Source organism: Gopherus flavomarginatus, chromosome 4 (genome assembly GCF_025201925.1).
Source record: "Gopherus flavomarginatus isolate rGopFla2 chromosome 4, rGopFla2.mat.asm, whole genome shotgun sequence".
Taxonomy (NCBI): domain Eukaryota; kingdom Metazoa; phylum Chordata; order Testudines; family Testudinidae; genus Gopherus; species Gopherus flavomarginatus.
The window spans coordinates 132,894,635-132,910,826 of record NC_066620.1 but is presented as its reverse complement, the minus strand read 5'-3'; the positions used below and the strand labels follow the sequence as shown (position 1 = coordinate 132,910,826).

Here is a 16,192-nt window from a genome sequence, read left to right as displayed (position 1 = left end):
AATTCTCCATAAAAGACTGCCTTCAGTATTCTACTGTCAGACTTATGGACCTCACCATCTCAGCTGCAATCACTATAAAAGCTTTAATGCCCATGACCACACCCCAGAGATACCAGACATTTACTACTTGTGTCAAGTGTGGTGGTAAATGCCTCATTCCAAATAACTAATATTCAGGGTTGGACTCCATTCTGAGTCCTTTTCCCACCTCCACAAAGGGGAATATAGACTCATAGGTCAGAAGGGACCAATCTGATCATCTAGTCTGACCTCCTGCACAAGGCAGGCCACAGAACCCCACCCATCCAATTTTATAACAACCCCTATCCCAGGACCGAGTTATTGAAATCCTCAAAAATGGTTTGAAGACCTCAAGCTGCAGAGACACCACCAGCAAGCGACCCGTGCCCCACGCTGCAGGGGAAGGCGAAAAACCTCCAGGGCACCTGCCAATCCGCCCTGGAGGAAAATTCCTTCCTGACCCCAAATATGGCGATCAGCTAAACCCTGAGCATGTGGGCAAGAGTCACCAGCTAGCACCCAAGAAGGAATTCTCCGCAGCAACTCAGTACCCATCGCATGCAACATCTCCCCGCAGACCATTGAGCAGACCTGTCTGGTGGTAATTCAAGATCAATTGCCCAAATTAACGATCCTATCATAACATCCCCTCCATATACTTATCAAGCTTTGTCTTAAAGCCAGGAAAGTCTTTTGCCCCTACTACTTCCCTCGGAAGGCTATTCCAGAACTTCACTCCCCTAATGGTCAGAAACCTTCGTCTAATTTCAAGTCTAAACTTCCTAATATCCAGTTTATACCCATTCGTCCTCGTGGCTACATTAGTACTAAACTTAAATAATTCCTCTCCCTCCCTAACGTTAACCCCCTTGATATATTTATATAGGGCGAGCATATCCCCCCTCAGCCTTCTTTTGGCCAGGCTAAACAAGCCAAGCTCTTTGAGTCTCCTTTCATAAGGCAGTTTTTCCATTCCTCGGATCATCCTCGTAGCCCGTCTCTGAACCTGTTCCAGTTTGAATTCATCCTTCTTGAACATGGGACACCAGAACTGCACACAGTATTCCAGATGGGTCTCACCAACGCCGTATACAATGGTACTAACACATCCTTATCCTTGCAGGAAATACCCCGCCTGATGCATCCCAAAATCGCATGGTAATATGGTATCCTAGAGGGGTTACCTTATTCTGTGAAGATTTAAGATCTTCCTTTCTTCCTACAAGCCAACATTATCCACCAGTCATTTCCCTGGTTTCTTATTCATGTTTACTTCTGGGAGCTATAAGGATATATAGTCTCATGTAATAAATATTTAAGTATCTAAGGTATTATAACTAATGAGCAAGCGTAAGTTTTTGGTTTTAGAGCCCACTTCTGCAGTGATTACCCTACTTTGGCAAAACTTCCACTGAAGTGATTATCTGAGTTAACACTCTAAAATTGGACCTGGAATGTGTGATCACAGTATTTGAGACTTCAGTGTGATTAGGCTAGTTATCATTTTTATGTTCTCTGTTTTTGTAAACCGGCAGCAATACCTAGATTTCTTTCCTCCTATGTATCTCAAGAATTCCACAGTAGTTACCTAAAATGAATTAATTAAACTTTTAATATTTCGGAAAATATTTCTAAGTTTCCATTTCTGAACATATTGTTAAGGTTTTATAACTGTACGATTAATTTCACTCTGTTAAAATCTACTTGTTTGTTAAAATAACCACAAATGTATGTTTACTTAGCCTTCTTATCGTCCCTGATATATACCATTGATACCTTTCATTCATATATACATACACAGTGTATCCATGTGAATACATACATAATGTGTACAATAATTTCTTTGTGCATGTCCTGATAAGACTAGTATCTGAAGTGGGCAGCAGGAGGAGGTTATCAGAGAAGTTTGGTGCTTTGATCTTTTAGATCAGAGCAGATGTAGAGTTAGTTGCCCAGTACATGCTTAGTCTTTTTAAGAGGAATGTTGTGAAAGAACACTTAGCTCCTCTTGCACCTCTGTAATCTTTACTAGCTAAATTAACATTTTGGAAGAAGACACCTGGCTTTTCTGGTTCAGAAGTATGACGCTCATTACGTTAACTGAAAATAGTTTATTTGAAATTCTACCTGCTTACCTTTAAGTCTTTTTAAAACTTAAAGGTAAGTAAGGCATAAAATAGAGAATAGAGAAACATTGACTTTCTAGCAGTAGTGATAGAATTCTCAGATATTTTGGTTTCATTGGTTTAGATTGTTTGAGGAGTTGTATGAAGATCATGGAGACACACTTTCTCTGCAATATGGAGGTTCTCAACTTGTTCATCGAGTAAAAACCTACAGGAAGATAGCACCATGGACCCAGCATTCCAAAGATATTATGCAGACGCTCTCAAGATATTACAGTAATGCTTTTTCAGGTAAATGGAATTCTTCATGAGTGTTTTCTTGTAAGTCATTATTTAGATAGCAAGATATTTCTGTATATCTTGCTTTCTCTGTATTAGTAATCATTGCTTGTCAGCAATTGGTTTCTGCAAATTTAGGGAAATATTATTTAAAAAAGAGCACTTTAAAACAGCTGGTTACTTTGATCACTGAAATGCTGTGATAATAGAATAATATCTTCTATTCGACCAATTTCTCTTGGTAAGAGAGACAAACATGAGCTACACAGAGCTTTTCTTCTGGTCTTGGAACAGTATTCCAAGCGTCGCAGCTAAATGCAAGATGGAACAGATTGTTTAGTATAAGTAGATAGCACATATTCTAAGGGACCATTCAAGTTAAGATTTAAGATTTTTTTTCTTCTCCGTTATTCTCTGGATTTTACATTGAGAAACTTTAGGGTAAAGAATTAGGTGATTTAGCGTTGTTGGGCTCATTATTGATGCTAATCTGACATGTCCTCTGATTTATTTTTTCCATTGTAAAACCCGCTGAATTCTCCAGCCACAGCCTTGTATTTCCCATCTGAGAATCTTATATTTTGTTTTTCAGATATTAATGAATTATGCCAACCATGACCAACCCTATGTGTTAGGGTATGCTGTCAATATCATCTCTGTTTACGGATGGAAAAACAGAGGCATAGAAAGATTTAGTGTCAAGTATCAGAGGGGTAGCCGTGTTAGTCTGGATCTGTAAAAGCAGTAAAGAGTCCTGTGGCACCTTATAGACTAATAGACGTTTTGGAGCATGAGCTTTCGTGGCTGAATACCCACTTCATCGGATGCATGTAGTGGAAATTTCCAGGGGCAGGTATATATATGCAGGCAAGCTAGAGATAATGAGGTAGTTCAGTCAGGGAGGATGAGGCCCTGTTCTAGTAGTTGAGGTGTGAAAACCAAGGGAGGAGAAACTGGTTCTGTAACTGGCAAGCCATTCACAGTCTTTGTTTAATCCTGAGCTGATGGTGTCAAATTTGCAGATGAACTGAAGCTCAGCAGTTTCTCTTTGAAGTCTGGTCCTGAAGTATTTTTGCTGCAGGATGGCCACCTTAAGGTCTGCTATAGTGTGGCCAGGGAGGTTGAAGTGTTCTCCTACAGGTTTTTGTATATTACCGTTCCTAATATCTGATTTGTGTCCGTTTATCCTTTTCTGTAGCGACTGTCCCGTTTGGCCAATGTACATAGCAGAGGGGCATTGCTGGCATATGATGGTGTTTATTACATTGGTGGAGGTGCAGGTGAATGAACCGGTGATGGTGTGGCTGATCTGGTTAGGTCCTGTGATGGTGTCTCTGGTGTAGATATGTGGGCAGAGTTGGCATTGAGGTTTGTTGCATGGATTGGTTCCCGAGCTAGAGTTACTATGGTGCGGTGTGCAGTTACTGGTGAGAATATGTTTCAGGTGGGTGGCAGGCCAGTCCTCGCCCACAGGCCACCTGCCAACCTGAAACATTCTCACCAGTAACTGCACACCGCATCATAGGAACTCTAGCTCGGGAACCAATCCATGCAACAAAGCTCAATGCCAACTCTGCCCACATATCTACACCAGAGACACCATCACAGGACCTAACCAGATCAGCCACACCATCACCGGTTCATTCACCTGCACCTCCACCAATGTAATAAACACCATCATATGCCAGCAATGCCCCTCTGCTATGTACATTGGCCAAACTGGACAGTCGCTACGGAAAAGGATAAACGGACACAAATCAGATATTAGGAACGGCAATATACAAAAACCTGTAGGAGAACACTTCAACCTCCATGGCCACACTATAGCAGACCTTAAGCTGGCCATCCTGCAGCAAAAATACTTCAGGACCAGACTTCAAAGAGAAACTGCTGAGCTTCAGTTCATCTGCAAATTTGACACCATCAGCTCAGGATTGAACAAAGACTGTGAATGGCTTGCCAATTACAGAACCAGTTTCTCCTCCCTTGGTTTTCACACCTCAACTGCTAGAACAGGGCCTCATCCTCCCTGACTGAACTACCTCATTATCTCTAGCTTGCCTGCATATATATACCTGCCCCTGTAAATTTCCACTACATGCATCTGACGAAGTAGGTATTCACCCACGAAAGCTCATGCTCCAAAACGTCTGTTAGTCTATAAGGTGCCACAGGACTCTTTACTGCTTTTAAAGATTTATAGTGTGGTTTTAGGCTAATCACTAAGTCAGTTTCAGAACTGCGATTAGAAACTGCCTGCTCACTGCTAGGCTCATGCCTAACCCATTAGATCACACTGTCATTTAACGTTTGTTTGCCCATTTGTAAAAATGGGTGATGATGATAATTGGCAGTTACATAGCACTTTTTCATATGTAGTCCTCAGAGCCCTTGGGGGTAAGCATTACTAACCACATTGTACAGATGAGATAAATAAGGCACAGATTGGTTAAGTAATTTGCCTGGAGACACTTTGGTCTAGTAGATGAGATCTGGACCTGCAAGCAGGTAACCTGGATTGCCGTCTTGATTCTAACACTTCCTAGCTCTCTATCTTAACTTCTCTGTGCCTCAGTTTCATTTTCTGTATCTGAAAAATGGAAGTAGTGATTGCCTCCTGAATGGGGGTACTGAGACTTAAACAATGTTTCCAAAGTATTAAGGCAGGTCAGTGGCAAAAGTGAGAATAAAACTCAAAAATGGCTCAATTGAATTTGCTGTAACTTAAAAAAATAGTAAATAAAAATTCACTTTTAGGCAGAAACCAAGCATAAACAAATTCCTTGTATGTTTAATTTTTTTGAGACCGTTATGAGCATCAGAAAAAGTAGAGGATTGTAAAGGAAGTTGGAACTCAGCTCTTTTACTGCAGCAGATGCTTCTACTTCTGCTTAATATATTGTAATAAAATTACATCCTTCTCATACTTTTAAAAACAATGAATATGAGCAATCATTTAAGCATGCCCTTAACAAGCTCTCTGATGGGCATTCTGACTATTTGAATTCCACCATTTTTGATACTTTTAACTGTTGGCAGAAAAGTTGGAAGAGCATGTTCTTCTTCAAGTGCTTGCTCATGTTGATTCCATTCTACTTGTGCACACGTCCACATGCGTGGTTATCTGAGCCTTTTGCCTTAGTGGAATCTGTAAGGCCAGCTGTGGTGCCCCCACTTCAGTGCAGTGCTCATGCATCTGTATATCATACCACCAGCCCTACGCCTTCTCAGTTCCTTCTTACCGCCCATGGTGGTTAGTCAAGTGCCTTTCCTTGCATAGCAAGAGCTAGCAGTTTGATTTCTTCTGACTTTGAGTGTTAGGGCCTTGTAAATAGTTGTTTATAGTAGTTAGTTGTTAAGTGTTGTTAGAAGTTAGAATCCCAGTGAGGACTTCGCCCTGGGTAAGGCATGCCCTGGTGTCTGGGCTTTAAGCCCTGCATGGACTGTAACAGGCTTGTTCCCATAAGTGACCCCCACAGCATTTGTCTCAAGTGCTTGGGGGAATCACATGTGAAGGACAAGTGTCGTATTTGTACAAATTTTTGACCCAGGACTTAGAGCAGGATATTCAGTTTTGGGCTGTCCTCATGGAGGCTGCTCTTCATCTGGCTTCCGAGCTATTCCACCAAGACTTGCCTAGTTCCTCAGTGTATACACCCCCAGGACTGGGTTCTTTCCAGCACTGTTCCCTGTCACCAGTCCCCAGAAAGAAAATGAAGAATCACAGCTCCCCAGCACCGGGCAAGAAAGGCCCTGGGGCATTGGGCAAAGGACCCAGTTCAGGCTGCCCTGCCACTCTAGAGCCACACTGATGTCCCGCCCCCATCCAGGCCCTTAGCCCCTTAAAGTATCCACCACCAAGTCCCGGGAACAGTAGAGGACCCAAACTTCTGATGACATCGACCAAGGGCAGAAAAGAAGTACTTCATCCCAGTCAAAGGGTTCGAGTACCTTTATACACACCCACCTCCAGGCTTACTGGTTGGCTCTGCGGCCAGGTCAAGCAGGAGCACACTAGTTCAGCCTCCAAAACTAAGAAGGCCAAAAGACTGTACAGGCCGCCTGCAATTCCAGGTGGCGAACCATCAGGCCCTCTTCGGACTCCTGCCATAAGTTCAAGGAGTCCCTCTCTCAGGGTCTGGCCCAGGATTTCAGCACCCTGGTGAAGGAAGGCACTGCCGCGGGCAGGTGATCTCGCCAGATGATAGAGGATGCAGCAGACTTGGCAGCTAGGATGGTCGCGTCGGTGGTGGTCGTGAAGCGCAGCTCCTGGCTTCAGACCGCCGGCCTATCCTAAGAGATGCAGACCTCTGTCCAGGATCTCCCATTCGATGGGAGCGGTCTCTTTTCAGAGCAGACTGATGCAAAACTGCATGGGTTAAAAGACACTCAGGCCACCCATGACTGCTGGGCATGCATATACTGCAATCTGCATGGCTTCCCTGCTGCCATAGCCTTGACAGCCTCATCAAGGGTCTGCAAGGAGAAGTAGCAGAGACTCAAGCTTTAGTTGTTGCCATCCTTCCTCATCCCCCTCACCTGCGCAGCCTGGCCCAGCAAAGCATACCGGGGGCCAGAAGTACTCATTTTGAACGTGCATTCGGGAGCAATGCCCAGTCAATTCCCCAGATCCACCTTGTTCTTTCCTCAAGCATTTTCATCCCTACCGTTCAGCTGGACATAGTATCTCAGGGCTATACACTGCAATTTTTGGCTGCCTCTCCTTCTCACCCCCTCTCTTCCCCATCCCTCTTCAGGGACCCTTCTCATGAGCAATTCCTCATCCAAGAGGTCGAGAACCTCCCACATCTGGGGACTGTGGAGGAGATTCTTTGGGATGTGAAGGGAAAAGGTTTCTATTCCTGCTACTTCCTAATTCCGAAAGCAAAGGGTGGCCTCAGACCCATTCTGGACCTATGTCACTTCAACAAGCCTCTCAGAAAGTTGAAGTTTCGCATGGTCTCCCTGGCCTCCATCATCCGCTCCCTGGATCTGGGAGACTGGTACGCCACCCTTGACCTGAAGAACAGATATTTCCTCCGTTTCATAGTATGCGGATGCCATTTTAAATTCACAGCACTGCCCTGTGGGCGCTCATCGGCACCAAGGGTTTTTACAAAATGTATGCGCCAGTGGCTGCTTACCTCATAGACTTTAGGGTCAGAAGGGACCAATATGATCATCTAGTCTGACCTCCTGCACAAAGCAGGCCACAGAATCCTACCCATCCACTTCTATAACAAACCCTTAACCTATGTCTGAGTTAATGAAGTCTTCAAATTGTGATTTGAAGACCTCAAGCTGCAGAGAATCCACCAGCAAGTGACCCATGCCCCACGCTGCAGAGGAAGACGAAAAAACCTCCAGGGCCTCTGCCAATCTGCCCCGGAGGAAAATTCCTTCCCGAACCCAAATATGGTGATCAACTAAACCCTGAGCATGTGGGCAAGACTCACCAGCCAGCACTCAGGAAAGAATTCTTTGCAGTAACTCAGATCCCATCCCATCTAACATCCCATCACCGACCATTGGGCATACTTATCTGCTGATAATCAAAGATCAATTGCCAAAATTAAGCTATCCCATCATACCATCCCTTCCATAAACTTATCAAGCTTAGTCTTAAAGCCAGATATGTCTTTTGCCCCCACTACTCCCCTTGGAAGGCTGTTCCAGAACTTCACTCCTCTAATGGTTAGAAACCTTCGTCTAATTTCAAGTCTAAACTTCCTAGTGTCCAGTTTATACCCATTCATTCTTGTGTCTACGTTGGTACTAAGTTTAAATAATTCCTCTCCATCCCTAATATTAATCCCTCTGATATATTTATAAAGAGCAAGCATATCCCCCCTCAACCTTCTTTTGGTTAAGCTAAACACGCCAAGCTCTTTGAGTCTCCTTTCATAAGACAGGTTTTCCATTCCTCGGATCATCCTAGTAGCCCGTCTCTGAACCTGTTCCAGTTTAAATTAATCCTTCTTAAACATGGGAGACCAGATGCACACAGTATTCCAGGTGAGGTCTCACCAGCGCCTTATATAACGGTACTAACACCTCCTTATCTTTGCTGGAAGTACCTCGCCTGATGCATCTTAAAACTGCATTAGCTTTTTTAATGACCATATCACATTGACGGCTCATAGTCATCCTGTGATCAACCAATACTCCAAGGTCCTTCTCCTCGTCTGTTGCTTCCACCTGATATGTCCCCAGTTTATAACTAAAATTCTTGTTATTAATCCCTAAATGCATGACCTTGCACTTCTCACTATTAAATTTCATCCTGTTACTATTACTCCAGTTTACAAGGTCATCCAGATCTTCCTGTAGGATATCCCGGTCCTTCTCTGTGTTAACAATACCTCCCAGCTTTGTGTCATCTGCAAACTTTTTATTAGCACATTCCCGCTTTTTGTGCCAAGGTCAGTAATAAAGATTAAATAAGATTGGTCCCAAAACCGATCCCTGAGGAACTCCACTAGTAACCTCCTTCCAGCCTGACAGTTCACCCTTCAGAACAACCCGTTGGAGTCTCCCCTTTAACCAGTTCCTTATCCACATTTCAATTTTCATATTGATCCCCATCTTTTCCAATTTAACTAATAATTCCCCATGTGGAACCGTGTCAAATGCCTTACTGAAATTGAGGTAAATTACATCTACTGCATTTCCTTTGTCTAAATAATCTGTCACCTTCTCAAAGAAGATCGGGTTGGTTTGGCAGGATCTACCTTTTGAAAAACCATGTTGTAATTTGTCCCAATTACCATTGACCTCAATGTCCTTAACTACTTTCTCCTTCAAAATTTTTTCCAAGACCTTACATACTACAGATGTCAAACTGACAGGTCTGTAGTTACTCGGATCACTTTTTTCCCTTTCTTAAAGATAGGAACTATGTTAGCAATTCTCTAGTAGTACGGTACAACCCCTGAGTTTACCGATTCATTAAAAATTCTTGCTAATGGGCTTGCAATTTCATGTGCCAGTTCCTTTAATATTCTTGGATGAAGATTATCTGGGCCCTCCGATTTTGTCCCATTAAGCTGTTCGAGTTTGGCTTCTACCTCAGATGTGGTAATATCCACCTCCATATCCTCATTCCTGTTTGTCATCCTTCCATTATCCCTAAGCTCCTCATTAGCCTTGTTAAAGACTGAGGCAAAGTATTTATTTAGATATTGGGCCATGCCTAGATTATCCTTAACCTCCATTCCATCTTCAGTGTTTAGCGGTCCTACTTCTTTTTTTGTTTTGTTCTTATTTATATGGCTATAGAACCTTTTACTATTGGTTTTAATTCCCTTTGCAAGGTCCAACTCTACATGGCTTTTAGCCTTTCTGACTTTATCCCTACATGTTCTGACCTCACTAAGGTAGCTTTCCTTGCTGATTCTGCCCATCTTCCACTCCTTGTAGGCTTTCTACTTTTTCTTAATCACCTCTCTGAGATGCTTGCTCATCCAGCTTGGTCTACAACTCCTGCCTATGTTTTTTTCCCCTTTCTTGGGATGCAGCTTCGACTTAAAGTAATTCCAGACCTCCTCCGCATTTAGATCCATAAGTTCTTCAGTCCAATCCATTTCCCTAACTAATTTCCTTAATTCTTTAAAGTTAGCCCATTTGAAATAAAAAACCCTAGTCCCAGATCTATTTTTGTTTATCCTTCCATCTAGTTTGAACTGAATTAGCTCATGATCACTCGAACCAAGGTTGTCCCCTACAACCATTTCTTCTATGAGGTCCTCACTACTCACCAAAACCAAATCTAAAATGGCATCCTCTCGTGTTGGTTCTTCAACTACTTGGTGAAGAAATCCATCAGCTATCACATCCAGAAAAATCTTAGCCCTATTATTGTTACTAGCACTTGTCCTCCAGTCTATATCTGGGAAGTTAAAGTCTCCCATGATCACACAATTCCCATTAGTGTTTACTTCATTAAAAACATTAAAGAGGTCTCTATTCATATCCAAATCAGATCCCGGTGGTCTGTAGCACACCCCAAGCAGTATCTCAGGGGAGGCTCTAGTAGCTTTCTTTCCCAGTCTGATTTTTGCCCAGACAGACTCTGTCTTATCCATTCCATCACTTCTTATTTCTTTACAGTTAACCTCCTCATTGATATACAATGCTACTCCACCACCTTTGCCTTTATTTCTGTCTTTCTAAAAAGCACATAGCCTTCAATACCTGTACTCCAGTCATGACTACTGTTCCACCATGTTTCTGTTATCCCTATAATATCCGGTTTCACTTCCTGCACCAGTAGCTCTAGTTCCTCCATTTTGTCCCCTAGGCTCCTCGCATTAGTGTACAGACATCTTAATTTTCGTCATTTGGCTTCACTGACATTCTTTACCCGGTTAGGCACATACCTGAGATATCGACGGGTCCAGGTCTTCCCATATATCAATGACTGGCTCATCAATGGCAGGCCTGGGAGCAAGTGCAGAGAAGCCTCGATTTGATGCATTCCACATGCCACGACCTGGGCTTGTTAATAAACAAGAAAAAAAATCCACCTTAACGACGGTCCAGCGAATAGAGTTCATTAGGCAGTTCTCAACTCCACGCAAGCCAGAGCCTTCTGGAAGCATGTTTTCAGGCCATATTGGACCTGATCTCCCATGTAAAGAACCACCTGCTCACCATGGCTCACATCTGTCTGCGGCTGTTGGGCCCCATGACCACATGTCCCTACATGGTCAGCCATGCTTGGCTCCATCTCTGGCCTCTGTAAGCATGACTGGCGTCAGTCTACATCCCCAACAGGCATGACATAAACTGGGTAGTGAGCGTGCCAGACTACAACAGGGCATCCCTGGATTGGTGGTTGGACCCTGGGTCGGTGTTGGAGGGAGTCCCCTTTGTGACCCCATCCCCGTCGCTGACCCTGGTCTCCAATACTTTAGACCTGAGCTGGGGAGCCCACCTGTGTGAGCTGAGCACCCAAAGCCATTGGTTGCAGAACAGTCTGGCCCTCCACATCAACATCAGGGAGCTCGGAGCAGTTCATCTGACCTGCCAGGCTTTCTTGCTCCATCTGAAGGGCAAAGTAGTGCAGGTCCTGACTGATGATAACACCGCAGTGTATTTCATCAACAGGCAGGGGGGTGCAAGGTCTTAGGCCCTTTGTCAAGAAGCTGTCTGCCTTTGGGAGTTTTGTGTGTGGCATGCCATTCATCTGATAGCTGTGCACCTGCCTGGAACCAGGAATGTCTTGGCAGATTACCTCAGAAGGACTCTTATCTCGCGACAAGTGGTCGCTCCATCCAAAGGCAATCAGCATAATCTTCCAGAACCAGGGGACTCCCCAGGTGGACTTGTTCGCATTCAGGCAGACCAGAAAATGCCACATGTTGTGTTTGATCCGTGGGGTGGTCAGGGGCTCCCTGGTAAACGCCTTTCTCTTTTCATGGTCAGGAGCGCTGACCTATGCCTTCCCACCAGTACCATTGATTTACAGGGTCCTTGTGAAGATCAACAAAGAGAGGGCAAGAATTGTCTGAATAGCTCCCACGTAGCCTTACCAGCACTGGTTCAGCACATTACTGAGCCTTTCGGTAGCTGCCACTCTGGCCTGATCTGCTGTCCCAGAACTACAGCAGCCTTTTTGCACCTGAACCTGGCTGTGCTACAGTTGACGGTTTGGCTACTACATGGCTAAGCACAGATGAACGGGCATGCTCGGCCTGTGTTCAGCAGGACTTGCTGGTTAGCAGGAAACCCTCCAGCAGAGCAACTTCCCTGGCCAAATGGGAGGTTCATGTGCTGGGCCTTGGAACAGCATATTTGGGCTGATCAGGCTTTGCTGCAGGAGATCCTGGATTATCTGCTGCACCTCAGACTCCAAGGTTTGTCCCTTTCATTGATCAAGGTCCACCTGGCTGCTATCTCGGCTTTCCATCCTCCATTCCAAAGCAGGTTGATCTTCACTCATGACATGACAGCACAATTTTTGAAAAGTCAGGAGCGTCTCTACCCAGATGTCTGGGATTCCCTGTCTCCTCCCCCCACCCTCAGAGACCTGAATCTTGTGCTGTCGAGACTCCTGAGGCCTCTTTGAGCCTCTGGCTTCCTGCTCTGTCCTGGAAGTTTTCGTTCCTGGTCGTGATAACGTCGGCTCACAGGGAACACGAGATCAGGGCGTGTACTTCAGAGCTGCCCTATATGGTCTTCTAGAAGGATAAGGTCCAGCTGCGTCCACACCCAGCATTTCTGCCCCAGGTAGTTTCCTAGTTTCATACTGGCCAGGACATATACTTACCCGTCTTCTTTCCAAAGCCTCATGGGTCAGATGAGGAGCATAGGCTACACTCTTGGATGTCAGGCGCTGGGCTTATGCATAGTGTGACAGGGTCAGGCCAGATGGCTGCAGGAGAGTGATAGAAGATAGATACATTAGCCCCAGGTTAAGCTCGTCCCTTTTCCCTGAGTAAGATAATGGGCTGTTCCAGAACAATCAGGAAGTTGCTGGAACTAATTATGGCAGGCAGACTAATTAGAGCACCTGGAGCCAATTAAGAAATGACAATTAAGTCCCAATTAAGACTCAATTAGGACAGGCAGGTTAATCAGGGCACTTGGTTTTAAAAGGACCTCACTTCAGTTAGTGAGGTGCATGCAAGGAGCTGGGAGCAAGAGGCGCACAAGGACCTGAGAGTGAGAAGGCGTAATCCTGGAGAACTGAGGAGTACAAGCGTCTTCAAGAGGAAGGTCCTGTGGTGAGGATAAAGGTGGTGTTTGGAGGAGGCAATGGGGAAGTAGCCCAGGGAGTTGTAGCTGTCATGCAGCTGTTACAGGAAACCCTGTAGACAGCTGCAATCCACAGGTCCCTGGGCTGGAACTAGGAGTAGAGGGCAGGCCTGGGTTCCCCCCGCCCCCCACTCCGTATTTGATACAAGAGGAGTTGACCTGGATTGTGGGTCCCACCAGAGGGGAAGGTCCCTGGCCTGTCCCCTGACCCACTAGATGGGTCAGCAGAGACTGTGGGGATTGTTCTCCTTCTTTTCCCCATGCTGGCCAGTAATGAGGCTAACTGAGTGAACAGCAAGTTTGAGCCACTAGCAAAAGTGACCAAACTGTGGGCTGCTGTGAATCTACGAGGCAAGCAAATCCGCCAATAAGTGCAGGACCCACCAAGGCAGAGGAGGAATTTGTCACAATAGATAGAACAAAGCTGTTCTTTAAGTCAAAGCAGTTGTTCATTGCAGTGGCCAATAGAATGAAAGGTCGCCCAGTGTCTGCTCAGAAGATTTCGTCCTGGATCATGACCTGCATCCACTACTGCTGTAAGTTGGCGAAGGTGCCTCTGCTGGCTATCATGATGGCACAGTTGACTAGGGCACAAATGTCGTCGGTGGCCTTCTTGACACAGGTACCAACCCAAGAGATCTATCGGGCCGCTACCTGGCTGTCTCTCCACACCTTTGCATCTCATTATGTGCTTATCCTGCAAGCTCAAGACAATGCTGGCTTTGGCAGAGCAGTGCTGCAAGCTGCAGGATCATAAACTCCGAGGCCACCCCCATTGATACTGCTTGTGAGTCACCTAGGATGGAATTGACATGAGGAAGCACTCAAAAGAAAAAACGGTTGCGTACCTTTCATAACTGTTCGAGATGTGTTGCTCATATCCATTCCATTGCCCACTCTCCTACCCCTCTGTTAGAGTTGCTAGCAAGAAGGAACTGAAAAGGCATAGGGCCAGCAGTTCTTGATATACCGAAGCATGAGCACTGCACCCAAGGGGATGTCACGGCTGGCCCTATGGATACCCCTAAGGCAAACGTCTTCGATGACCGGGCACGCGCACACCTAGAATAGAATGGACATGAGCAACACATCTCGAACAACAGTTACAAAAGACAGGTAACGCTTTTTTTCTAGGTATTATTTCTATTTTTTTATGCTTTTCATACAGAAAGTTGTGGCACTATAGACTTAAATGTTAGTGTTACAACACGTATAATTATGTTTCTGGAATCTAAAGTAATCTGTTTATTCACGTATGGGGCTGGACACAGTAAACTAATTGCTGTGCTCTTTTAGTCCTGTGGTGTTACAGTCCCAGTTCTGCTGAATCTGTCATGATTTAGTAATTTGTCATAGAAGTTCAGTTGGAAACACAGATTGAGAGCACTGGATTATTTTAGACTAATTCAATCAAGTAGCCCCTTCAGATCGGTTTTTTTTTCCTAACAGCTTAAAAAATGTGCTAGAACACACGTACAATATATAGTATCTTTTGAAAATCTGTGCAGGATCTTCCTACCTCCTGTACATAATTTCAGCAACCAGTGATAACGTTAAAGGGGAAAAAAGCAGTTTGTACTTTCATCTGTGCTCCGCTTTATACTGATTTGTACCAAAAGCAACACATTTTTTTTATGCACTGTTTCCCATACCAGGTCAGGAAGTTGGTCCATAAAGCCCGGTATCCTGTTTCTCTAATGGCCAATATTTCAAAGGAAGACAAAACCTTGCATGTATATGATGATCCAAAATTGGCATAAAATTATCCAGTCTTAAAATATTGGGGGATCACTTCTTCCCAGTTCATTAAAATTTCTGGTGTTTGGCCCTTTCTGTTTGAGTCCAGCTACATTGGTCTGAAGAGTTATCCGTAGAAGATCTTTCAGATTATATTTGAAATCTGGTTTCAAACTGAATTTAGGGATAAAATGAGAGTGAGAAATCCGTTGATAACCATTCTTCACCTTTTGTTAAATTTAACACACAATGGTATGCTTATGTTTATAAGTACAGAAAGAAAGCTAGAACCCTGATGTATTACAACCTTTTAACACTGGCAATTTTCTGTTACTGAAGAAAACTATATAGTCCCTTTAGAGTACAGTTGCTGTTGGCAATTTAGAGATTTGTCATAGGCAAATATTACTTAGTGAAGTATAAGTTCCAAAACAGCTTTTCAGTCGAACATAATAAATTGTATTTTATCATCTTTCATTTAAATAGTAAGATGCTGAGTTAGTTAAATTAAATTACACTGACACAAGACAACAATTAGTTTCAAAATGCTTGCAATTCCTGATGTATAAAACAATGATTAATGTGTGTTTTTAAAAAAAAAAAGTTAATCTTTACATAGAGGGTTTTTTTTTTTAAAAAATGCATTAAAGATGTGTAAGCCATTGCTCTTACAAAGTCATGTTTTGTTTTAGAGCCCTCATCCTTCTGTATAATAAAGGTTTGGGGGTTTTATTTAGCACTTTTATTCATACTACCAGCTATACAACAAGAATGAATGAGTCCTATATAGCATGTGCTCCTGTATTTGGAGTTTAACTCTGCCCTTCTTTACTTATAGTAAAAAAAAAAAAAAATTTTATCATCCAGGTTTATTTCAAAATGGGGGGGAAAAGGTGGGGCTGGTGGGTGAAGGAGGATGTTGGTAAATTGGTGAGGGTTCAGATGAGGGCCGCAAGAATGATTAAAGGATTGGAAAACACACCTTATAAGAGGCTTGGCTGAATTTGATTTTTTTTTTTTTTAATTTTGATGGATATCTGTTTGTCTAAGTGCACACTTGTGGGAAATTATGGGTGGGGGTCAGACAATAATTCTTTAACAACAGAAGACATTGAAATTCAAAAAATTAAAGCTTTGTAACCATTACAACATAAATTGTCAACGTTGCATGCCACAATACACAAAGTAAATATTCTTAAATCAAACTGTGTTCCCAAGCAGCATTTTCCTTTGCCTATCCGTAAATTTCAATGATTGATGGAAATACTTTT

The 16,192-nt window shown here is 43.7% G+C and overlaps 1 protein-coding gene across 6 annotated transcripts in view; it reads left to right on the top strand.

Annotated features, from left to right (window-relative positions):
- The window catches only part of FIG4 (FIG4 phosphoinositide 5-phosphatase), a 157,398-nt gene that overhangs the window by 72,571 nt on the left and 68,635 nt on the right, over positions 1-16,192 (top strand). For all 6 annotated transcript variants that reach the window (XR_007774117.1, XR_007774116.1, XM_050951350.1 and 3 more), the window contains exon 15: positions 2,272-2,438. Coding sequence is in view for 4 of the 6 variants with exons in the window: in XM_050951350.1 (XP_050807307.1) it covers positions 2,272-2,438 (167 nt within the window). In the remaining 2 variants the exon portion in view is untranslated. The remainder of the gene's footprint in view (positions 1-2,271; positions 2,439-16,192) is intronic.